The sequence below is a fragment of the Exophiala aquamarina genome (genome assembly GCF_000709125.1).
Source record: "Exophiala aquamarina CBS 119918 chromosome Unknown aczIA-supercont1.4, whole genome shotgun sequence".
NCBI classification, from domain to species: Eukaryota; Fungi; Ascomycota; class Eurotiomycetes; order Chaetothyriales; family Herpotrichiellaceae; genus Exophiala; species Exophiala aquamarina.
Genome location: NW_013550584.1, coordinates 611,247 through 635,681, shown reverse-complemented (window position 1 = coordinate 635,681; position 24,435 = coordinate 611,247). Strand labels below are relative to the sequence as shown.

General features: G+C 51.2%; 10 protein-coding genes across 10 annotated transcripts; 3 read left to right on the top strand and 7 right to left on the bottom strand.

Annotated features, from left to right (window-relative positions):
• Positions 1–622: 622 nt before the first annotated feature.
• Positions 623–1,637, top strand: A1O9_05348 (2,3-bisphosphoglycerate-dependent phosphoglycerate mutase; the record flags this gene model as incomplete). The annotated part of the gene is made up of 2 exons (XM_013404567.1): positions 623–801; positions 1,070–1,637. The coding sequence occupies 2 exons, from the start codon at positions 623–625 to the stop codon at positions 1,635–1,637; spliced, it is 747 nt and encodes a 248-aa protein (XP_013260021.1).
• Positions 1,638–2,186: 549 nt separating this feature from the next.
• A1O9_05347 (uncharacterized protein) lies at positions 2,187–5,612 on the bottom strand (the record flags this gene model as incomplete). The annotated part of the gene is made up of 2 exons (XM_013404566.1): positions 2,187–5,197; positions 5,252–5,612. 2 exons carry the CDS (start codon positions 5,610–5,612, stop codon positions 2,187–2,189), a joined length of 3,372 nt encoding a protein of 1,123 aa, XP_013260020.1.
• A 702-nt stretch (positions 5,613–6,314) lies between these two features.
• A1O9_05346 (uncharacterized protein) lies at positions 6,315–8,040 on the top strand (the record flags this gene model as incomplete). Its single annotated transcript, XM_013404565.1, has 5 exons — positions 6,315–6,380; positions 6,440–6,575; positions 6,628–6,811; positions 6,866–7,617; positions 7,691–8,040. The coding sequence occupies 5 exons, from the start codon at positions 6,315–6,317 to the stop codon at positions 8,038–8,040; spliced, it is 1,488 nt and encodes a 495-aa protein (XP_013260019.1).
• A 1,134-nt stretch (positions 8,041–9,174) lies between these two features.
• On the bottom strand, positions 9,175–10,767 carry A1O9_05345 (uncharacterized protein; the record flags this gene model as incomplete). The annotated part of the gene is made up of 1 exon (XM_013404564.1): positions 9,175–10,767. One exon carries the CDS (start codon positions 10,765–10,767, stop codon positions 9,175–9,177), a length of 1,593 nt encoding a protein of 530 aa, XP_013260018.1.
• Positions 10,768–13,918: 3,151 nt separating this feature from the next.
• A1O9_05344 (uncharacterized protein) lies at positions 13,919–15,094 on the bottom strand (the record flags this gene model as incomplete). Its single annotated transcript, XM_013404563.1, has 2 exons — positions 13,919–14,817; positions 14,884–15,094. 2 exons carry the CDS (start codon positions 15,092–15,094, stop codon positions 13,919–13,921), a joined length of 1,110 nt encoding a protein of 369 aa, XP_013260017.1.
• Positions 15,095–15,501: 407 nt separating this feature from the next.
• Positions 15,502–17,590, bottom strand: A1O9_05343 (uncharacterized protein; the record flags this gene model as incomplete). Its single annotated transcript, XM_013404562.1, has 6 exons — positions 15,502–15,589; positions 15,660–15,875; positions 15,939–16,115; positions 16,180–17,069; positions 17,116–17,195; positions 17,266–17,590. The coding sequence occupies 6 exons, from the start codon at positions 17,588–17,590 to the stop codon at positions 15,502–15,504; spliced, it is 1,776 nt and encodes a 591-aa protein (XP_013260016.1).
• Positions 17,591–18,516: 926 nt separating this feature from the next.
• On the bottom strand, positions 18,517–19,601 carry A1O9_05342 (uncharacterized protein; the record flags this gene model as incomplete). The annotated part of the gene is made up of 2 exons (XM_013404561.1): positions 18,517–18,637; positions 18,694–19,601. The coding sequence occupies 2 exons, from the start codon at positions 19,599–19,601 to the stop codon at positions 18,517–18,519; spliced, it is 1,029 nt and encodes a 342-aa protein (XP_013260015.1).
• Positions 19,602–20,307: 706 nt separating this feature from the next.
• A1O9_05341 (uncharacterized protein) lies at positions 20,308–21,980 on the top strand (the record flags this gene model as incomplete). The annotated part of the gene is made up of 3 exons (XM_013404560.1): positions 20,308–20,704; positions 20,801–21,233; positions 21,335–21,980. The coding sequence occupies 3 exons, from the start codon at positions 20,308–20,310 to the stop codon at positions 21,978–21,980; spliced, it is 1,476 nt and encodes a 491-aa protein (XP_013260014.1).
• Positions 21,981–22,335: 355 nt separating this feature from the next.
• Positions 22,336–22,698, bottom strand: A1O9_05340 (uncharacterized protein; the record flags this gene model as incomplete). The annotated part of the gene is made up of 1 exon (XM_013404559.1): positions 22,336–22,698. The coding sequence occupies one exon, from the start codon at positions 22,696–22,698 to the stop codon at positions 22,336–22,338; it is 363 nt and encodes a 120-aa protein (XP_013260013.1).
• Positions 22,699–23,259: 561 nt separating this feature from the next.
• Positions 23,260–23,659, bottom strand: A1O9_05339 (uncharacterized protein; the record flags this gene model as incomplete). Its single annotated transcript, XM_013404558.1, has 2 exons — positions 23,260–23,544; positions 23,591–23,659. The coding sequence occupies 2 exons, from the start codon at positions 23,657–23,659 to the stop codon at positions 23,260–23,262; spliced, it is 354 nt and encodes a 117-aa protein (XP_013260012.1).
• Between the last annotated feature and the right edge of the window lie 776 nt (positions 23,660–24,435).

Sequence of the window (24,435 nt, the reverse complement as noted above, 5' to 3'; positions counted from 1 at the left end):
TCCTGATGCAATGGACCATTGATTATTAGGTTCCCACCCACTTTCGTAATCATACCATTATTGACGCCTTAGCATCGTTTCTCACAGGTCCCCATCACTCAATCACCTCATCCAAATACGCCATGCTTCGGCCCCTCTCTCTGGCTTTGCCCCTCCCGGCTCTGTCATCAACGTGTATGGGCCCCAACCCAGCCGGTTATACGTCAATGTGTTCGAAGTACACTTGTCTAAAAGCGGAAAATAGCTTGCTCCAGTAAACATTATTTTGATGACTACCCAACAACTTTAAGGGATTTCAGACAAGGTCATCTAACGTAACATATCATCAACCGATGTTGGAGAATAACGCCGTTCGATTTTGACCTTCTCCATTCCAGAAATCTCCATCCAAAAGACACGTTGTTGCCTGCTTGTCTCCTACATTTTCATTATATACTCATATTGATCCCATCTATCTTCGCGCCTCCCTTCATCGTTCTCGCCCATCTGCCCACCCCTGCCTTCCTAGTCACAAGTATCCTTTCAAACTCGACACACCGAGCATCCAACTCCCAAACACGTGGGGCATTGACATACGAACGATTGAATCCCTAGCAGTAACCTGCGGAAAAGGGCATCGACAATGACGACACCACGATGCTTCATCGTTCGGCACGGCGAGACTGAGTGGTCGCTGAACGGACGACACACAGGCACGAGCGACATCCCGTTGACGAAGAATGGCGAGAAGCGAGTCCGAGCCACTGGGCGTGCCCTTGTTGGCCCAGACAGATTGATCGTACCTAGCCAGTTGGTTCACATGTAGGTGTTCTTGCCTCCTTCCTGCTTTCATCTTCGCTTTCTGGAATTGAGATCTCCGGGACGATGACTGAGGATGATGTCAATGTATAATTGGAGGAAGCATGAGGCGAGATGACTGTTCCATCCACGAGGTGAAGGGATGCAATTCACCTTGACTTTCTGCCTTTATTTCCTAGCCCTCGCGTCCACCCCCTCCCCCACGCAAAGGCAAGCCCAAAAACAAAGGGAGCACTCCGAGTTGACCAGAACCTAATGGGACATCCAACAGCTACGTATCCCCACGCCAGCGCGCACAAAGAACCCTCGAGCTGCTCAACCTAGGCTGCCATGAGCCCTACCCATGGCAAACCGTCGCCGACAAGGACAAATCCACCGCAGAAGAACCCTCACCATACCACACAAGCGCCCCCGTAACCATCACACCCCACATCGCTGAATGGGACTATGGCGACTACGAGGGCATCACATCCGCCGAGATCCGCGCGCTCCGCAAATCTCAGGGTCTCGGTCCCTGGGACATCTGGCGCGACGGGTGTCCCGGCGGCGAGAGCCCCGAGGATATCATCTCGCGCGTGGACAAGCTGATCGCCGAGATCCGTGAGAAATACCACGGCCCTGTCATCGGCAAGCCGAAGCAGCCGGGCGTCACGGGCGACGTCATGGTCGTCGGCCATGGCCATATTCTGAGGGCGTTTGCAATGCGTTGGGTTGGCAAGCCGCTTACGGAGACGGCGTTGATTATGGATGCGGGGGGTGTTGGGACGTTGAGTTACGAGCACCATAATATCGAGGAGCCGGCGATCCTGCTGGGTAGTGGCTTTGTCGTTGGTGATTAGAGGGGACGCTGGGGGAGAGAACGGAAAGGGACCAAAATGATGTTGGGATTTGCAAGTGGAAGAAGTCGATGTCTCATATGGCTTGGGAGAGTCATGGGAAAGGGGGATAGATAAGATAATTACCTCTCAGGGAAACCGTCATATGGTCTTGTGGATCATATTATCACATTCTTACTTGTTTCACCTCTTCAAGCCCGAATTTTGCGTTTCACTAGCATCCATTCCATTCCACTCTATGAAGGAGCATTCTGGATATCGATCGCCAGCTGCCCTCTAGGCGTAGCACAGATGCAAGCCCAAACACACAGCTCAACCCGGGCTCGAGAAAAAGCAGTGGATCTAAATTATAGTCCCCTTTCCTTTTGAGCAGGAATGCAACTCTGCCGCCAATCTTAATCATTGGGATACATGTGAGAGCACGCCTTCCCAAGAGACATCGGAAGGACCAGGCTCTAGTTAGTGACAAGGAGCCATGGGCCACGGTTTTCCATTTCCACCGGTTCCCCTCACACAGATCTTCTTCTCGTCCGTCCGACCTATTCCTTTTTCTCACCAGCCTCCACTTGGTGCGGCAGCTTGCGCTGAAGGCATGAACCCTGCGACGCCAGCTCCAGCTCCAGCTCCAGCTCCAAACGCTGTCTGGTCCGGCGCAGGCGGTCCCACGGGCCATTCGCCGTTGTCGACCGTGGCGGGACTGCACGGTTTGAGTTCTGGAGTCGGTGGCTTCTTGTGGTAGTTGAGAGACGTCGTTGTTGCTCCTCCACCGCCCACGAATCCCGTCCCGATCGTTTGTATTCCGCCGCTGGAGGGTTGCGGCTGCGGCTGCGGGGTTTGGTTCTGCCGGGATTGCTGAGGTCCTGCTGGAGTGGCCCAGTTCGGGTTCGGACCAGATGGGCCTCCAATTCTGGTGGCTTCTGCTAGGTATTTGGTGAGTTCAGGGTCACCTGCCGCTGTGTTGTTGTTGGCACTGATGTTGTTTTTCGGGCTGATGGCGGAGCTACGTCGTGAGTTATTCTGCTGCTGCTGAGAACTTCCCATCGTTCCCGAGCCCTGGTTCTGGGTGTCTACACTGCCCCTCTTGCCTTTATTGGTATTGCTGGTATTCTTTTCTTGTTGACCATCCCAACCCGCGCCAACTCCAGACGGCGCATTGTTATTTTGCTGGACGTTATCGCTCCACCCTGGTGCACCACCACTATTGCCATTGTTCCAGTCGTCTCCGCCTGTGTTGTTGTTATTCCCACTAGAACCCCAGTTTTGATCACCAGAGGCCTGTTGTGTATTGTCCCACGAATTCTTTTGTTGACTGTTCGAATTGTCGTTCGGGGAATTTTTGATGCCCAAACCCTGAAATGAGACCACTCGAGCCGGTGGCAGGCTGTACTTGAGAAACGCAGTCTCTGGAGGTTCAACAGGAACTTGCTCAAAAGAAGGCGTCGGGGTCTTTGCTGCCGCATCTTTTGGCAATGGAGCTGGTATCTCTCCACCCAGGGCACCTTTAGCTCGGATCACCATTTGAATTAATTCGTTTTTGTCTAGCTGCTCCAATGCATTGACATCTGCATTGTCGGTTGGTTCAGCAGCAACCTCAATACCAGTTTCGTTCTTGATTTGCTCCTTCGTACGGTATTTGAAAACAAATCTCGCATAAGGCTCATCCATGGTGTCGATGTATCTTGGGGCACATCTTTTCTTGTTGTAAAGGTACCCCTTCCCCGGTTGGACCTGTTTTGACGTTCCCCGGCCCTGCGCAATGGCCTGTGGTACATCATATCGTGGTTCCTCTTCGGCATCGGCCGGAGCTTCCGTGTCTGCAAACACTTTGGAAGTGTAGTAAGCACCATGTGGCCCATACAAAGATCGTTTACCAGAAGTCGCTGGTGTTGGGGTATTGTCCGTGTTGTCGTTTGCGTTGTTGGTCTGATCATTATTCCAATCACCATTTGCGTTGTTGTTCCGGTCACTATTCCAGTCGCCATTTGTGTTGTTGGTTTGATCGGTGTTCCAGTTGTCGGGTTGAACTTTATCATTGCTTTGATTGGTATCGCCCCAGCCATCGCCATTGGAATCATTGTTGTTTTGCATCACGTCGTTGCTATTATCCCAGCCACTTGAATTGTTATTCTGTGTGTCGTTATTATTATTCCAATCACCGTTTTCATTAGTAGCAGTATTTCCGGTATTGTTGTTCCAATTAGCCCCTGAATCAGTGGTGGTGTTGCCGGTGTTCCTGTCCCAAGTGTCGCATCCGGCCACATTATCAGTATTAATGTTCCAATCATGAGTACCACCCGCGCCATTGTTGGCATTTGAAGTAGTGTTATTTCCAGTAGCAAAGTCCCCACCTCCCGCTGATGGATTATTGTTTGCGCCACTAAAAGAGGTGCGACCATTCGTGGTTTGTTGCATAGCATTTTCCCGGCCGATTTGCGGGGCAGCGAAAGGGGCCGGTACGGGTTGCGGTATCATGTTTGATACGTTGGCAGGAGGTTGTAAATGAAAGAAGGCGGCCGCGCCTGGTGCTGAGTAGATTGGCATTCCTGTCACTGGACGTGGAACTGGAACTAAATTTGGAGGAAGCACTACAGGGACAGATTGAGTAGAGAATTGTGGCTGACCAGCTACCCAAGGAACTGGCGTGATTGGGAAATTAGCAGGGCCCGGGCATTGATGACCAACTGTAGACTGCTGGCCAAACGGTTGAATAGAGTGGTGGCCTGCCTGGTGATGGTTGCCATACGCGTGGCTTTGATCAGCGTATGGGAGGTAGACACGATTGTCTGCATCGTAGGCATAATGGCTGCTGGGGGGAGGAGGTGCATAGTCCTCATATGGATGCGGCCCTCGAGGATGTGGCTCTGGATCTTGGTACCCGGGGCCCGCTCGATTATGGAAATAATCTGGGTTACCTCTCCATGCCGGCCGATCAGAATGTAGTGCAATATGATCATGTCTTTCACGGTGATGCCCATTTTGGGTTTCGATATCTCCATAATCAAAGTGAACCCTTCGCTCTGGCTTACTCTGTCCATAGGTGGGATATGTGTGGGATGGAGGACGTTCACGGATAAAGAAGTGCTGGTGGTGCTGGTTGAGAGGCTGCGGATCCGATCGGTAGTAATGGGGATGAGAGGAGCCTTGTTCAGGTGGATAGGGTGGTCCAAGTGGTCTTTGCGGTCGCCGACGCTCATACTCACCGCTTGGAGGTTGCCAATCACAAGACTGGTGGTATCCATTGGAGGGGGGAGTGACATGATGGCCATAGTAACCAGGAGGATAGTCAGACGGTCCATCAAAAAGCCCGAACATCGCCCCGAGGCCGCCTTCTTCGGGCTCAAATTCCTGGTTGACTTTGGAATACTCATGATTCGGATCAAAGTCATTTTCCTCCTCGTTGAAAGTGTTTACGTCACCAGAATAGATGAGACTGTCTTCGCCGGATGAAGAGGCTGACATCTGGCTCTCAGTGGGGTTGTGGGTATGGCATCTCAGGACTAGAACTTCAATAGTGCCGAGTTCGTCAAAGTGACTCTGATTGACACCGCGTGGGAGGTCGGGAACTATTGAGCGAATGTTAGCTTAAGGGTGAACTCATGAATCAAGAGTCAGCAAACCAATGTTGTGATCGTCAAAACGCCATTCGCGACCGAGGTATGCGCCGTCTCCCATAGGTTTTTCTTTCTGTCTCACGATGAAGTCGACCTCAGATCGATCTGAGTGGTTGTTTTTCTTGGTTGGTCGCAGATTGACTCTGTTGCGGTTGCACTGGTAATTCCCGTCGATGAAGACGACCATAGATAGGCCCTCAGATATAAACTTCCTAGAGGTGAGCCTGATGGTGAAAGCTTGGGGGTGACTAGGAATGGCAATGTAGGTCTCCACGACGCCATCGCCGTACCGAGTGCCGTATTCAGGGAAAGGAGAGCGAGTGTTAGCCCACTGGACCACACAGACGAGGTCCTTGAGTGAAGGCATATTGGCGAGATGATGCGTCTAGAAAGAGATTGACATGGAAGTGTCTGATCTGAAAGTCACGGCCAAATTACCGAGTGTGTTGGTTGTAGGTGTAAAGGAAAATAGATCGGCAAGTATTAGTAGAATGTAGAGAGATGGTGCGAGAGTGAAGACAGTCACATGAATCAGTGACACTCGGCATTGGGCATACTTTTTGTGTGAAGACCTACATGGGTGACGCGTTGATCCAGATTCGAGACAGTGAGCATGCATGGTACAAATCGACCTTCATCTGAACAGGCTCTGTGCGTTCATCACAAAGACCAAACCTCGAGAGGCGTCAATAGCATTGAGACGGCGGACAGTACAATTAAGATAGAACGCTGCATATGGCATAGTTTTAGTTACGATGGGAGACGAGGAACGCGTCCGAGCCAGCTATTTGGTACCAATCACGTGGTATCGCGTAAAATGACGAGGCTGTGCAAGGCTGAGATCGTATCGGGAATAGCGTCTGTGTCAGAGGACAGACAAGGGAATCCCATCTCGTTAACAAGTTACAAGGAGGGACTGGACCACTTTTGGCACATGCTCACACCCACATCTACCCACCCGCTGGCCTTCAATTGTTGTGGAAATCCGCGTTCTGGTCTTTCTTCTTGTCCTCCCCTTCTTCCTCCGCCATCCCTCCACTGCCACTCACCCACCACCACCATCGCCACGATGGCTGCCACGAAAGCGCAGTCGCAGAAGATCTTCGAGAAGCTGAAATCCAAACCTGCCAATAAGGTAGCCTCGTCTTCGCTGCCTTGAAGACTCCCACTTTCACTGACACTTGTGTTCCACAGATATGTTTTGACTGCGGCCAGAAGAACCCAACTTGGTCTTCTGTCCCCTTCGGTGTTTATCTCTGTCTTGATTGCTCCTCCAACCACAGAAATCTCGGTGTCCACATCTCCTTTGTGAGATCCACCAATCTCGATGGTATGCGGCAATAACCTATTTCCTTGAATCTGTTCACTGCTGACAGGTTCAGTCTGGCAATGGACCCAACTACGCACGATGAAGGTCGGAGGCAATGAGTCTGCGACCAAGTTCTTCCAATCCAACGGTGGCAGTGCTGCCCTTGCCAGTAAAGATGCCAAGGTGAAATATACCTCCAACGCCGCGAATAAATACAAGGAGGAGCTCAAGCGCAGGGCCGCAAGAGATGCCGAGGAGTAAGTCCATACTGCAACCCAATTCTCCGTACAATTGCTCACCCGATAAACTAGATACCCTGAGCAAGTGGTCATCACTGACGAAGCCCTCCCTACCCTAGGAGAAGGAACGTCGACCCCTGCTGGCGAACCTGGTGACGACTTCTTCTCCTCTTGGGACAAACCGACCATCAAAAGGCCTAGTAATCCTCCATCTCGCTCCGGCACTCCTCCGGTCGTCTCCCGAACTGCCTCTCCATTCCTATCTGCCGGCAATGCCAATGGCGCTGCAAGACCCAAATCTCCTTCGCCCCTCGCCGCGGCTGCCGACGATGCTGAGAAATCTCTCCCGGCGCCCACCGCAATCCGTTCCACATCCGCTTCTGCCATCCGCAAAGGACCATCTGCTGCAACCGCTAAACGCACCAATGTGCTAGGCGCGAAGAAAAACCAAAAACTGGGGGCAAAGAAAGTCGTCGGTGACGAGATCGACTTCGAAGCCGCGGAGAAAGCCGCCAAAGCAGAAGCCGAGCGGATAGCCAAACTAGGGTATGATCCAGAGGCCGAGAAGGCAGAGGAGCTAGCAAAGACTCGCTCTACAAACCTGGTCACCAAGGAAGCCCCGTCTCCCATTGCTCCTCCTAAAGCTGGCGTTGGGTCCAACCCCACGCATACTCGAAGTCCAAGTGAAGTCGAGCGACTGGGAATGGGAGTTGCGAGATTAGGATTTGGGCAAATTGGGGCAAACAAGGCTGCGGCTTCGACTGCCCCAGCCCCCAGGAAACTCGGGTTTGGAAGCGTCGGCGCCAGCAAGGCTGCGGTGGAAGGTAAGCAATTGTGTCCTCTCTTTCTCCTGAAAAGGCCCATTTGACATTAACCCCCCCCCCTTTCACGTTTCAGACGACGACGAGAAATATGCACGAGAAAAGTTCGGCACACAGAAAGGCATCTCATCGGACGAATTCTTCGGGCGTAACGCATTCGACCCGAACGCACAAGCAGAAGCCAAGACGCGCCTGCAGGGCTTCGACGGCGCGACGTCGATCTCATCCAACGCATACTTCGGGCGGCCGGAGGACGACATGACGGGCCTCGAGGGCGGCGACTACGGCGACATCGAGACGGCCGCGAAGGATTTTGTGCGTCGCATGGGCTTGACGGCGGGCGACGATCTGGAGAATCTCATCAACGTTGCTGGCGAGGGAGGCAGGAAGTTACGCGGTGCCGTTGCGAGGTATTTGAACAGTTAGACGGGGTTGGTGTCATCATCGGCCGTCCAATGTGGATGTTGGCTCTACTGGGGCGGTGGGTGCGAAATACCCGGTGCGCTGTGTGTATGTGTGTGCGAGCGGGAACGGAGGGACGCTCGTGTGCCAGCAAAGGATCGTATTTTGGGATTATGCCTGCATGCATGTTGTTGAATGTCGAACGAAAGGAAAGAATTTACTATTATCCATTACCAGAAGTAGTAAAGAATGAAGTCAATCCACCAAAAACCGTCAGACACTCAAGATCTGTTGTGTAATTAGTTAGCTCGTCCCCCGATCCTTCACGGAGTGCCTTCATGCCATGAGAAGTACATGTATGTGTACAATATCTAGGTGTAGTGCGAGTACTTGCCACCCAAGCGGTGATACTTAAGCTAATCTCACCTATGTCGGACTAACCTCGCCCTGTATGCAGTCCTTACGCAGATAGTTGAACGGAGAAAATCGACTACCAAGCAACACTACAAGCACTCGGTTGTATAAGTCAATGCCGTTGACCGAACTACATTTAGGATGTCACTAGAGTTTTCGTACTTTCAATGAATTTCACTCCATATCGATTGTGCTATAAACTAGTAATTGAGTCGACACACATCCTCATGATGCCACACCATTCCCTTGTGCTGCCTCCATCGGTCGATTCTTCATCACCAATGAAAGTACCAGCTGCTTGCCAGTTCAGCACATGGAACAAGAATCCAACATTCATTGATTGATTAATTGATTGCCGACCGTTCCATCCATCAAGGCATCATATTCCATCTCAAGCACAGGTAATAGCAAAAAGCATAACCATGTACAAGACCAACACTCCAGAAATACTGGCATTTCTGCCCATGAATCCAGATGTGCCGAGTCTGTACATGAAAGGAGTGTTGTATGTCTAAAAGCAAGAAGGAAGTAAAAGTTAAGGAAACAGTGCAATAGTAATCGATGGAATGATCCATTAAAGAATATTCCCGTGGTTCCCATCGAGTTTGTTTTTCGTCAGGGCTGGACTGGAGCATACCATGCAATCCAGTCTTTTGGGGGGGTCATCAAATCGTGATGAAATGAATGGCTGAGTCTTCCAAGAGAACTCAATAAATGGGCACTGCCCGATGCGTGATATCTCCTTCACATAACAAAGCTCTTGCGTTTCTCGGCGCTACTGAGAACGAGAAGAGGGGTGTTGCGTCTCGCAGGCTCAACCTCAACAAATGGTCCACCAATAGCGTTAGCTTCATCGCCGCTGAGGCTTTTGGCTCCAACGCTGTCGATAGACGACCGTTCTCGAGACTTCTCCTTGATCTCAGAGCCGATGGCACCACTGGCAACAGCCCGTAGACTACCGAGACTGGGTCTGCTAGACAAACTGGTGCTACCGGCCAAGCTGGAATCATTGTCGGATGAGACGGAAAAGTTAAAGTCGTTCTCACTTCCGGGAGTACCGGCTCCAGAGCCAGATTGACGACCATCGCTGCGACGGTCACGGCCAGCACGAACCAAGTCATGAACAGCACGACGTCGCTGACGAGTAGCGAAATTCTTGCTGCCCTCGTGTTTGGAGGTGGGCTTTTCTTCCAGCTCTTGCAAAAGTGGAGGTCCTTTGGGCTGTCTAACTGGATGTTCTCCTGCTCGAGCTTGTCCTGGTCCAAATGTTCCCGTCATTGGAGTTGGAGGAACGTTTCCAGACCTCAGTGCTGAGCCTTTGGTCCATTCGCCTGTAGTCTTGATGTTGGCAGAGGACATATTCTTCCTGTGGCCTCGACGAAAAGCGTTGGCCGATGGGGGTGGCAAAGGCACAACTTCCTGTTGAGGAGAGGGTGTTGACTTTGGGGGAGTCCTTGAGCGTGACTCTGTCAAAGGGTTGGAGGCATCCGAGTATTGACGTTGATATGTCGGATTGACTGGAGGAGGAGAAACAGATTTGTTGCGTCCTTGAGGGGAGACCTCTTGCTGTTGTTGGAGGGCAGGATCAGCGACAAAGCTCGATTGCCCAGTCATGGGATTATAGACAGAGAAGACACCTGGGCTGCCAGGGACAGGTTGGACGATTGGTTGCAGGCCGTGTTGGAACTGTTGATTGTAAAGGCTCATGGGAGAAGTGATTGGCGAAGGAGACTGAAATTGTTGGCTGGAAGTACCTAACATGCCAGTGTTGAGGTTGAGACCATTGAATTGCTGAGCAGCAGCAGTGACACTCAGAAGCTGCTGTTGCAGGGCACGTTGTTGATGGGCAAGATAGTTGTTGGTGGCGACCAATTCGTCATAAAGATGTTGATCCATGGTGTCGACTCCATTATTGAAATCAATGGCAGGAGGTGCAAGAACTTCAGGAAGAGAGTAGCCCTGGAAGCTGCTCATGGAATGCCGATTTCCGGGAAAGTACATGCCAGTGGAGGTTTGGGGGGCACGACGGCCAGCCTGAGCAGCAGCGTACCTGCTGCCTTCGAGACCCTGAGCCTGATTGGCAGGAGGGACGGTGGCTGACTTTGGAGCGGTCCTCAAGCCAGCCAAAAGATGACCACGGCTGGTCCGAGGGGTGGAGCTGATGTTGGCCTGTTGGGTTTCATCGATGGTCGAGATTTTTGGGGGGGGGGCAACGCTCAGACGCTTGATATGAGAGCCTTTTCCACGAGAAGCAAAACCAGGGCCCGAAACGCCAATAGAGTTGTTGAAAGGAGACTGGTAAGTCATTTGAGCAACACCGCCAGCGTCGATGCTCATTGTAGTCTAGATGCTAAAATAAGGAACTGAGTGTGCAGGCTTGGGGCCAAAGGTGGGTTGAAGGCGAAGGAACGCTTGGACCAAGCGAGCTGATAACAATGCGTCTAACCTGGAGATGACGCGTGAATCGAAGGGACCAGGATGATCTGGAAGATTAGGAAAATTAGGGAAGTCGTATAGTATCGCAGTCGTGTCGTGGTATGTAGGAGGAATCAACGGAGTTGCAGGGCAAAAAGGAAGGATCTCAAAGAGACGAGGTTCGACGAGACTGTTGTCTGCCTGGCCACAGCGTTAGTGTTGCAAGTCATACGATGGTAACACGGAACGAAGAAGTGAAGGTCCCAACGTACCAAAAGATTCAGCCAGCTGTGGCAGTTGAGAAGGACGCGTGGACTAGCAGATGCTGATGAAGCCGTAAGAGGTGCAAGATTGAATGTACAAAGTGGTCGTTCTGTGGTCTGCAACGCTCGGGGGTGGAGAAAACACAGGGAGGGCCAGACAAAGAAAGGTGAGTGATTGCTCTAGTTGTAGTAGCGGTGAGATATTGCGCGGCAATGATCGGATCGAGCTTTTTTGCAGTGATGAAAAAGTATAGACGATTATGAGCTATGTTTTTGGGCGCTGAAAGCTAAGTGGAAGGGGCCGGATCGAGCAGTCAAGTGGTGCGGACCGAGATAGGGCGAGGAGCGTCGACGTGGCTCTGGGCGGTATAGAGATTAGGGCCAGAGGCTCGAGGAGTAAGGAAAGTCGAGAGCGTCGGAAGGTCGACGACGTAAGACGAAGGTGAGGACACGAAGACGACGAGGAGGCGAAGGGAAATAGTGGCGATAGAGTGAAATAATGGGAGAGGACGGAGGGAGGAAATGAAAATGAATGGAAGGAATGGTAACGGAATTGTATGGGGTCGCCAGTTCACCTGAAGTGAGTGGAGAGAAGCAGAGTGGGAGGGAGGGTGTGAAAGTGAGTGAGAGGCCTGAGAAGCCCGGACGCGAAAGAGAGTCGAGGATGGGCGAGTGATGATGAGTGGACCAGGTGAGAGAGACACTCTGCAGACCACAGGCACTCACTCGACCTGGAACCTGCAGGCCATGATGGGTGGTGGTGGTGGCTGCACATGGTACTAGGTAGTCTGGAGACTAGCAGTGTTAGGCGTAGGCTGCAGATCAAACACACTCACCGACCGAGGCCTTGGACGTGGAACCTGGGATGTGCGGCACTGGGAGTGGCTACAAGTGGCCGAGGGGCCCTGCAGGCACTAAGGAGGCGCCCCTGGCTTGGGCCACTGGCACCAAACAGCCACTGGCACGGGAGCCATGGGGCAGGCCGTCTGCCACGCTTGGAGTGCTTCGGGTTAGCTCTGGGATATTTTCATCGTCTTGCGCGCCAGAAGCCATTGGCCATTAGCAATCCGCCATGCGCCATAGCCATGCACCATAGGGCTACTAGCACTACGAGTACGAGTATTGTTGGTGCTGCGTGCCGCTACAGAAGGTCGGGTTGCCCTCGTGCCTCTGTGCAACGTCTATGTCGCCTCTCTTGAATCTTCGCTTCAATTGTAATCCTACTGACAGCACAAACCAAACCACCACTCCCTAACTAATAATATGTCATGCTTCTGTCCTCTTCCCCGCTCCCCCTCCCCCTTCCCCCTCCCCTTCTCAAGTTCGTCCTGTCGTAGACAACCACCCCTGATTCACCCGGATGCTCGCCCCTAAGTTTTAGTAGCACCTCACCAAGTGTTTCAACCTCGTCTCCAACTGGCAACGAGGCCTCATTTTCTGAATTGCCCTTCCTTTGCCCCTCCCTGTCTCCCTACTAAGCTGAATTCAGACAAACACACCTTTGCTTGGTAAGATGCAAACGCATTCCGTTATTATTCCATCACCATGGACGATCATAGTGACTATCATTATGCAGGACTATGAACATCCTGTCTGCATTCTGTGTATGAGTTCCATACCTAGGTCCTGATTGATGCTCATGCTCATGCTCATGCTCATGATCAGATCAGCAGCAAAATCTCAGCCAGCCTTACAATAATAATCTACCAGTACGCCTTACTAGGTACCAGGGTATTCCTCACACGAGCAGAATCGTCAATGACAACCGTCGTCAACCTCCAACTTCTCATCTGCTGGGGCGTGGGAAATTCTTCTCCCTGAACCATTTTGGTGCTGACACTTGGTGCCAATACCAAGAAACGCTAAGCAATGTCGCCAGGAGATTGCTCGATAGAACCCCTCCAGGGTCCTCGGTCCTCCCCACTAAATGCATGCTGCAGTGCTGGGGCTCTGGGCGCCCGGCGCCCACCTATCATGCATTCGGTTTGCCGATCGGATATGCCCCGAGACTGCATCGCTCCTCTTCACCCACCGGTCGGTTCGCTTGTTTTCATATCCCTATCCACCACATGGCCTCATCTAATTTTCAATCAACCATAAGAATCATGGACTGAAGAATTCGGATCCATTCCTTTTTCGTGCCCGCTTTCCACAACACTCGAATGCTCCATACAAGGTACTCCGTACGTTCGCACCAAACCTATCGCGATGCCGGTGCGATAAGCGGGGATGAGCAACCAAACCCGGCATCCCTGTGGAATTGGTATGTAGGTTCGAGTAATTGCATGGCTTTGAGCTATGTGCAATGTGGCAAACGGGTGGCACCAAACTCGGCGAGCGCCCGATTCTAACGGTTTTGTCCTGACTCCCCAGCGCGCCCAGGAACGAGAGAATATCGCGTCACGCGTCACGCGTCCTGTCTATATCCCATGATATTGCCAAGGTCGGTCTTCTTGACCGTTGCAATTTGGGTTGGGAACGAGGACGATGAGAAGAGTAATGGAACGTAGGTGGGTAGGTAGTAGCGATCTTATTTATTCTCCTGTTGTTTGTTGTCTCTCTCTCCCAAGTCCCAGAGTGACATTTGCCCTCTTCTTGGAAAGCTCCATGCATTTCTCATGCCAATGCTTCCCTTCCCAGTCATAATCTACAAGGAATCTTCTCTTTTTTTCTTTTTGGGGGCTATGTTAGTACATACAATAATATTTCTCGTGCTCCTTCAACAATGGTAAAACCCCCGCCAGAGAAATGCAATTGCCCAGTGCAAAAATGTGGTCTTTACATGCACAACCAAGGAAATCGTCCCCCTCTTAGTTCTCGGCCTTGTGCTCGGGAACCCCCACTTGTTCTCTGGCGTCATGAGCTGCTTTTGGGACAAGGTCTCCTTCTGAGATAACCGACTCGTCGGCCGCCGGCTGTGATGACGGCGCTGCTTTCTTGAGTGTAGCCGAGGGAGCATCATGGGCTACCTCGTTGTCTGACAAAAGTTCGGATGGCGCTGTTGTCGCTGTTTGAGCTTCAGGCGCAGCAGCCTGCTTTGCACCATGACTCTCCTTCTTCTCCTTCTCCTTCGACTTCTTCGTAGACTTAGCCGCGGGCTGAGCGACTGCTGGAGCAGGCTCTTCCAAAAGCCTGCGCTGACCAATTCCATCTGCAGAAGCCTCTCGCTGCTCCTGCTGCGCCTTCCTCTCGGCAATCTCCTTGACCAGCTCCTGCCTCTCGCCCTCCAACTCGGCATCAAGCTCTTCATCCTCCAGCTCGCCCTTGTAGACCTCGGGATGTCGCTGGAAGCACTGCTGCATGTTTTGGAACTTGTCGATGCAGTCCATGCCCTTGGGCTCTTCGTTCGAGAACACGAAGCACGAGAACGCTTCCTTGAACTCCGGCCCGCAAGGACCGTCTGCCATGCCACCCAGGCACGGACAGTCCCAGTTGATCTCGCCCGTCTCCGGATTGAACGCGCCCTGTTGCCCCGCCTCTTCCTCGAGTCCCGCTGCGCCGTCTAGTTCGCCCGTGCTGAGCGGTGCTTCATGTTCACCGACGACCGTAGTCGAGGCATTCTCCGAGGAAAGGACATCGGCGGCGGAGTGCAGGGCAGCGGCGTTCTTGTTCTTCTCGGCTTCCCGTGCGCGCCGGCTGGTCAGTGATTCTAACGATAGCTGCTGGTCTTCCGAGTCTTCGAGAGATTCGAGGTTGGGATTAAGGAGATCTAGCACAGCATGGGTCAGTTTCCTTGCACTGTGACATGGCAGGACCAGTTTTCATTCAAACGCACTGTGCTGTGGCTGCTCCGCAAAGACCGGGCTGGTGTTGTAGTAATAGATGCCAGCAACCGCGATACCCCATCTCAAAGCACTGCTCTTCCAACTCCGTCGGCCATCGGCTGGCGTTGTGCTCGCGAACCGCCGTCCTGCATGTGTCCGGGCAGGTGCAAGGGAGCTCTGAGCTGCGCTCCGCAGCAGCGTTCTGGCAGCTGGTCGGTACATTCTTTTTCAACGATCGAAGCTTGAAAGCTAAAAATATCAGGAGACTAGTTGGAGGAAGAAGGAAGATTCATAAAAGCATGGTAGGCTAGCGCAAGCATAAAATGGAAGTCAGGGTTTGGGCGGAGAATGAATTTCTTGAAGTTGTAACCGGAGGGAGTTGGTTCGTCCGAGTCTCCGGGCAAAAAGTATTGATGTAATTATTAATTGGATTCCAGTCGCAGATTTTGGCGAGGCTAGCTCGTTACCCCCTCCAGCCAATCATATCGTCTCACTTACGGAGCGCGAGGCTGCAAGCTGCTTGAGGCCGTCAATGCCCGTGGACGTAGCCACACATTATCGCTATACATTTCATCCTTGCACTGCACATATATGGAATAAACCAAGAAACAAAGCAGCTGAAAATGATTTCAGCTTTGCACCGTTACACCAAAAGCAAGTCCTTCTCGCAGAATTCGTCGCCCAAGAATGAGAAGTTCCACTTCCAGAGCTTCATGACTGTTCAGGCCAAACGGTAAGTGGAAGTCACGAGGCGAAGGAATGGGGAAGAAAATGACGTTAGACTTACTCTGTTCCATCCCACCCCTGGATGACCTTGTCGTATGCTTTTCCTATACTAGCAATGACGCCCGTTGTATGTCTGACGCCGACGAAACGTTCAACCATGGGCGAGAATGGCCGCAACATAATCTCCAACGAGGCCGCCGCCCCGGAAGAATGGATTCTGTTTGGGCTTTTGACTTGCGCCAGGAATACGTAGATCGGTGTCATGCTCCATGCCGCCCTGTGACGAGGTGGTAATTAGCATTGATACCTCCGCCGAGGGAGCTCCAAGGATCATCCTCACAGGTTCAACGGAACGTCCTGAGGCTGGGAATTGTCTAACAGCTTCCTCATCTCACACACGACCGCTGATGAGGTGTCTTTGAGTTTGTTGACAGCCACATTATTCAAAAGCCACTGCAAGGAACTGCCTCCTTTCATCTTCTCGATGTACTGTTCGTACATCGACGCTCTTGTTCCACTAGACATCACTCGTTACCAAGAGTTCTGAGAGTCGCAACCTGGTGGCGGAAAAGGATACTTACTGAACCATCATGCGGAGCAGATGGCTAGAGACACGAGTCCTCCTGTGAATTCTCGTCTCATCGAACTTGCTGACAGTCCGTTCAAATGCGGCCGTCCATTCGTTTAACGATCGATCAATCCCAACAATACGGTCAATAATCGGCTCCATTGAGCCTGTATCATCGCCGCGATCTCTCCAGTCGTCCCATCTCGAACTGTTATGCCTCAGCAGCACGATTTCATTCATGATGACGGACAAGTTGCACAGAGAAATGGCCAGATGCGCAGCGTACAATCGAGCATGCTTCACATCTGGATTGAGAGCCGAAAGATTTCCGAAGTCGCCAACGGTGGGCAGTCGACCGGGTCGGTACTGTTTCAGCTTGTGGGGACGGCGAAGTGCCAATGTCAGCGTTCGATTCCTTTGAAGAGAGCACCACCAAATGATGCGATCGTACGGCCGCATGGACAGATGCAGGCCCCCGAGTAGCGCATGTCGTAGCGCCTCATCCGCCCAAAAATAGTTAACTTCCCTCGAGGAGTCATATGGACTCCAGTGGCTCAGAATACATGCACATTGGGCAAGTTCAACAGAGCCTTGTCTTGAATCACGCAATGAGTTGTAGAGTTCGTGGACCTGCTCAAAGAGAGCCTTCTGACCCTCCGGGACCGATGAATAAGGGCTCTTCTCCAGTTGATCGAGATCGATATGTGCAAATGCCGAAAACAGCACGACGCGTAATATGAGATTACTCAAGGGGTTAATATTATTATTCTTCTTCCGATCCCGGACTTGATACCACTGATAGAATGGCAGTTCTTCCAGAACCGGGCAAAGGGTGTGCATGGTCTCGAAGTAAATCTGGACAAGTTGCAATTCTAGGTTTGCTGGCAGAGATTTCCATGGTCCCTCTTACATGTCAGCGTGTTGCAGAAGGTCGGTCTGACTGACTTACATGCTTAGGCACAGAATGAGCTGGCACATCAGCTTCAATCCCCAGCATTTCATAAGTTGGTCGAAGGGCTGAAAGTCCGGCTTTCGGGCCATTAGCCATGCCACACAAAGAGAACATCGATCGAAGGAATGGGGGAAAGCCCACACACACCTGAATGAAGTAAAATCTCCTGTATTTCATCAACAGGGCCCTCAGGAGTGTGGTAATCCAAATTAGGCAGTGGAGCAGCTACCGGACCCTTGCCGTCGCCACCTGCATAGACAGAAAAGAATTGGTCATGGTCAGTGAGTTCGTGGAAAATGGGTGAAAAGCTGCTGTCTCGACTGGTAGGGAATGTCTCCAATTCCATAGGATCAATAGATGTTTGTGTCGGATCCGAAGATGATACATTGTAGTCGCTCTGGGTTAAGAAGTTCCACACTGGGAACAAGTCTGTATCTTCAATACCCTCTGGATTTTCAATCGAGGTTTCCATGCTCTACCTTGATCTGAAGTCCAGCCTCAAGCAGACACCGCTTACGTCGAGGCGAAGCTGAACACCAATGCCTGGGCACATAAATCTAGATCTGCCAGGAATAATAAATCGGGTGTTCGTAAAAATGTTTTGATTCAATCTGTCTGAGAGGCACCGTGACGTCCATCACACCTGGTGTTTGTGAAGCGTCGCCCGGAAATGGTCCAGCCTTGCTTAGGCAAACTTGCAGACAGAATCCCGAAGAAGAGACATGCCCGATGCGGCCCGACCACGGTGTGCATGAGTTGGTCGGGTGTCGGGGACGGAAAAATGAGATGAGAGTTGAGAGATGCAAGATACGATGGAGCACATACATGCCCCGCCTTCTTGATTTCAGTGCGGGATGGAGCTACCTAGTATCTAGTATCTAGAACTAATACTTACTGGGGTAAAATGCCTGTCTTTGGTAAATACTGGTCAGGGACAGCTTTCTTGGCTTAATATCATACGGTTCATGAAAGAAGGGCATTGAAACTGGAGGATAATATTTGCTCCTTCTCTATCCTATGCACACTCCCAGGGATAGCCGACTACAAAGGTAAGAATCTTAGCCAGATAGACTCACGAGGAATCAGGATGTAGTAAGTCGATGATTAACTATGGCTCCGAGTGCCTTTGAAGCCACTGCTCGGCCCGTCGGCGTCCAGTACAGGGCTCCTTTTGAAGCCCGTATGTAACTTCGACTTGGCACCAAGGGAGACACTGGCATATTGTGGAAAGACGTCTAATCAGCGCTCCAAACTAGGTACATACATACATATATTGTCTGATTAGACACTGCATTTTCGTCTTGTACACCTATCCGTCCACTTTCAAGTAACAAGAACTTTCCCTTTGGTCGCGGCCCACCAACTCACATGTGCTTGGGGTTTCTCGTCAAAGTTCTCTCATGAAGAAAGGGATTTGAGGACACCTTTAACATCGAGGAAGTTGAACTCATTCAGTGTCTCTTCCCAAAGTCTCTCCATGACAACCTTGCCTTCTGGTGTGTACTGGAAGGGGGCGTATCTGTGAGATTGCATCAGTCAGCAAAGAGACCAAGAACGGAGAGCCAAGAAACTCACGGTGCAACCTCCCAGTTCATTAGGATACATCCATGTGATTCCTTTCCTTTTACTATTGAAGCATCGAGATACGTCGACGCGCCGACCTCGACTGTACGAGCAGTAGCTGCTTTGAAAGCGCCCATCAAAACTTGCCCAGCAACAGATGCGTCCCTGTGCAGGTTTGTACCCTTGACAAACCCGGGCTCAACGAGATTCACCACAACGTCGTCGGCAGACACTAAATCGGTGAGTTTCCACACAAATAACTGGCCCAGCAACTTTGAAGTTGAGTAAATGTCTCTGACGTCGAAGTACTTCTTGTCGTCAAATGAGGGTAAGAGAGGGACCTCGGTTTTGTTGACGAACTTGGCATGGATCGAGAGCATGGCGGTAGAAATGGACAACCGCCCAGGCGAACCAGCCGGAGTCTTCCTCTTCAAGACGGGCAGCAAGAGAATGGTCAGGAGCATTGTTGAAAGGTAGTTCACCTGAAAAGTCTCTTCATGGCCGGTGGTAGGGACGATTTTGAAGCCTCCGAAGCCCATTCCTGCATTCAAGATGGCGATGTCGAGGCGAGACAGCTCATGGTCAGCACGTGCTGCAAACGCTCGAATCGAATCGTACGATGTCATGTCCAACTCCCATACGCTAATGACAGCGTTTGGATCCTGCTGTCGCAAATCTGCCGCTGCCCTCTCGCCCTTGGTTGGAGAACGAACGGCCATGATGAGACGAGCTGGCTTGAAGGAGAGCATTTGGCTGGCACATTCCAGACCCAGACCACTGTTCGATCCCGTCACGACGACGACCTTGCCAGAAAGATCAGTATTAGAAGGTGTGCATTGATATTTGGTACGGAACTGGTTTTTCACGAAAAAGTTGAGGAACGAAGCGGTGGAGGGAGGGAGTTCCTTGGAGCTCGCCATGAGCAATTTGAGGTCAGTCTGGAGAACAAATGGTGAGATGTGATGGCTGCTACGTTTCAATTCGATGGTATCGCAATCATAGCAAAAATAGGAAGGAAGGAAAAGTTATAATGGTTGGCAAGCACTCATCTTTTAAATTTGATCCACAAGAGCGATTTTGGTCCTGCAGCACATGCCTTGACCATATCTTCATGTCGAGATCAAGGGATACACAGCCATACTATTGCTCTCTTGGAGAGGCATGTTGCCAGCATTAATTGGTTTACGGGCGCAAATATCCAGGCGTTTAGAAAACAACCTAGCCGAATTTGGCAGTCAATGTCCTTGCATGAGCGCCATCCCATTTTGAGCCTAGTCCGCCTCCGCCATTATGAAACCGGGTGACCAACTTGTCACAGGCTTCAAGCAATATCGACATCTTCCATCACCCTCGTCCTAGAGCCTAGGGGTTTCCCATACTTTAGCCCTAAAAGGAATATAATCGATGAGATTTACCGGCAGAAGCTCTGCTGTTTGTGATGAAACATCTCGTATGCGAAGCCTGCAGACTCGACATGGAGGATAGGGACTCAGCTTGCTAGACTATCCGCCAGGCAGAGCTGTCTGCATACCGACACTGTTACAGCGGAGGCGAAGTGGATTGACTTTCGCAATATCCAAAGTACCAACTCTCTAGACCGACTGGGCTTGAGATCACCCATCAAATATGGCTATTCTTGAGGAAACTCGTAAGTCTTTAGCCAAGGCCAAAGCAATCCCACGCAAAGTGGACAGAAGCGCGCATGCATCTAACAGGGAACTACTAGCAGCAGGGATTGCATTCATCTTTACCGACGGCAATGGCAAGGTCGAGCCAGCAAAGCGAAAACTCATCAGGCGGCATGTTATGATGGGCAGGAACCGAGGCAAACCCCGGAGCGTCAAGGCCCTCGAAAGGCCAGCCTTACGCAACCCTAAGGACTCTAGCCAGCATGAAGACGGAGTTCCAGGGCTGGTGATCAGAATGCACCACTTCATGATCCCCGATAAAGTTGGATCCGATCTCTCCTTCACACAGTTCGCGGCTACGGTGGAGCCAGTGTTGATTCATGACATTTTGAAATGTAAGTTTTGCCCTGTTCACCCTCACAACCACTATCATGTTTACACTGCCCCACACAGAGTATCCTATTGCTCACATCCAGCTCGAACAACTTTAGTCGCTTTCACAGCAAAGAAAATCATGTACCCACTAGAGAGCTGCATCGTCTTCCACAGGAAGACCAAGATCGACACGGCGTGGTTTGAGCTCTTGACCTCCGACGCAGCCTACGTGCACGCCGCAGTCTTCGCATCCCAGGCCTATATTCTCATTTCATCTGCGCAAAAAACCCCAGTCGCCGCGAGAAGGGCAATGGAACATCATTCTGCGGCGCTCCGTTTGCTCAGGGAGAGGCTCTCGGTTCCGAATAGTGGGGACAAGGTCTCTGATGCAACAATTCTAGTGGTGTTGTATCTAGCCCTGCATGCGCATTTTACAAACGACTACGACACTGCAAAACACCACATGGAGGGTCTACGCAAGATCGCCGATATGAGAGGTGGCCTGGTGGCTTTTGGCTACAACACCAAGCTAGTTATGGAGCTGTTGAAGTAAGCGTTCCTAAACATCTCTTGGCTAAGTTCCTGGTTCTTGTTGTTAGGCCCGATTTTGACTTCTTCACCAGATGTGATTTAGGTATAGCACTTCATAGTGGCACCGAGCCTTATTTTTTCAACGACCCGTTCTCTGAGCCACCAATGCCATATGATCTCGCACCACTGACGGTAGAAGCCCCAGACACTTCAGCAGCGAACTATTGGAACCCGACTCGGCTAGGTATCAACTCAGAGCTGGCGGAAGCATGGGACTTCCTGACAAGATTCTGCTCAATTATCAACGCGGCTGCCGAAAACAAGCGCCAACTAGGCAAGGAAACCCTGCTAAACGCTATGGCATCGTCAATGTATCGCCTCCTCCATATGAAGTACTTCGACCCGACCTCTATCGACGAAGCTATCCGGCTCGGCCTGCTTGCCTTCTCGTCACATATCTTCCTCACGTGGCAAGGCATCAGGCTCCCGCATCCATACCTCCCCAACACATACCGGACTTGTCTTTTGAACCTCAAGTTGCCGGGCACGTTCCCTCCGCAGATTTTGCTCTGGCTACTTATCGTTGGCTCTTTCTCGGTCTTCACCTCATCTGACGCTGCTTGGCTGGCGCCTTGGGTGCGAGCCAATATCGAGTTGTGCGAAGCAAGTACCTGGACTGAAGTGCGTGGACAGCTGAAAACTTTCCCTTGGATAGATATCTTGCACGACAAGCCAGTGCAAGCAATATATGAAAGTGCAATATGATACAGGTGCGGTGTTTATTGCATTAAACCTACCCAAGAACCTCTCGCTTGCTTTTGAGTCTCTCCTTACCTCTTGTACTGCCTCATCATGGAGATATCCAACATCTTGTTCTTTGACAAAGTATGTGGGGAATCAACAGAGGAAGCTAGACTTGGCAAGAGTCGGCACTTGAGAGCACGTTGTGTCTTGAGTTCCCGTGATGTGGGTCTCTCAGCTTAATCTTCAATACAGTTCAATTCCACATAAGATCTATGGTGATCAACTACATGGGAACATAGGGGATTGTACAATCTTGCAAGCACATCCGGGCGCAGGCTTGATCTGTTGAGCTGCCATCGGCTAACATTGCGCTCGGCTAAGCCACCGAGGTATGATACTTGTCTATGAAACTGTCCACAGCAACCAATAGAGGCCAGAAGTGCTCTTCTGTGATCTCAATTGTTAGAGCCAGGAAACCCTTCGAAGCAATGTAAACCCCGTTCTCAAGCAGGTGATGGTACAGCAACTTTGAGAGAATCTTGTGATCGGGCCCTGAAAATCGAACAGCAAAGAGACTCCCAGAGCCAATCACGAATACCTTAGGAGACCGCACGTCTGCAATGTCAATCTGAGCCTTGAGAGTTTCAGCGATCCTGCCCCCCCGGCGATCGCCCAGGGCATTTAAACCTTCAATCCTCGCCTTGATCATGAGCCGGCAGCCGGTGACGCCTGCTGCCATTGTTACGACATTGTTGTTGAATGTCCCCGAATGGCTGAGCCTGCCCGTGCGAGGATCGAAAATGTCCATTATAGCTCGGCGGCCACCAAAAGCACCGATTCTCATGCCGCCTCCAGGCTCCAAGTCACTTCCCGACGGTTGTTAGGTCGAACCGGATGCCGAGCTCAACCTGCAAGCGGCCCTATGAGAGCCGCGACGTCATAGCCTTGTCAAAGATCAATAAAGTGACTGGTTAGAGATCTATTGGCGAGTCCAAGGACCAATACAGAACTGTTCAACAAGGAGACACACCAGACTCGGAAGTCGCACAACGCCTTGTATGCCTGATACTTGAGGGACTTTTCGTTCTTGATGCCTGTTTGGTTTTCAGCGATGCGCCAGACGCAGACTATCTACTCCTCTTTCGTGAGAAATCTCGCGTCATTGCTTGGACTGGACGGCAACAGGAAAAAGCACGCAACACCCAGGACGATAGCCATGATTCCAAGGACCTATAATTGCGTTAGCAAGTAAAGCACAAAAAAGTAGAAGAGGAATGCAACTCATCAAAAAGATGAGCTGTCAGGGTCGGATCGTGGCCTTCTCAACGCGATCGAGACCTGTAGATATGCCTGCGCCGATCAGCTGCGCGAGACCGTCGCTACCCATCCAAAAGCACATCCAGAGAGGTTGCTCATCGCGAGTCCAAAACATGTTAGTGAGGATGACCCAGGCCGGACCAATACCAGCTTCCGGGAGCCCGAGGATGAACTTGATTGCAAATATTGTGGCAAAGTTCTTCGCAGCAGCCAAACACAGGAACAGTGCGCCCCATGTCACGATAAGACCAGATACCAGTATGCCTAACTGGGAGCTTTTTGACTGCGAGACTGGCGGGGTACGATCCGATGACCATATCCAGAGCGGCAATAGAGGCTGTCCACGCATAGTCCCGTCCGACAAACCCTAGGTCTTTCTGCATGTTATATGCATTGGCATAGTTTCCACAAGACTTTGTTTGCCAGGCGCTGGAGATCTTCGGGATCGGGCCCCAATGCTTGCATATATGCGTCAAGACCCACGTCAGCGTGGTCAGCATCAGCGACGGTAGTATATTTGCCATCTGAGACTACGTCGGCCTCAGATGTGACCTCAATGGCTTTCCATGGACCATCTTTCTGTGGTGCTGCTCTATTTCAAATCTCGGAAGACATTTTTGCTCTCTTGGTTGGGATGATTTTGGAAAATGGCCAGGAGGCAGGTAGCTGGCGTGCTTTATATGCATTGCTACAATCGAGAGACAGTGCATCGATAAGGTTTTGGTGTTGAACCTGGTCATGTAATGACAATGTATCATGTATGGCTTTGACAGACTATCCTTGCTGGTCAGCCGGCATCTAGCCTGTTGTTCAGAACCTCAAGTGGAAATGCAGGCAAGTGGAGGTTATCTGCCCCCGAGATGACCTCAAATCAAAATAGCAGTCCACAACGAACCCCCACTTGGCTTCAAATAGACCCACTTTGCCTAACGGTTCTCTCTATAGGTACGCTTCTCCACAACGAGTACTTCATGGGAGCCTAGATCGTCATAAAACCAACCTCCAGGAAGGTTTGCAATTCACGATCAAAATCGTGGAATATTTTCTGCGTCTGTTCCTACTTCAACTAGATTTAACATCTATGACGTTTGGCCATCTCTACTTCTAGCCACTTGCCGAGGAGAACTGGCGTTGAATAAATTGCTACGCATCATTATTC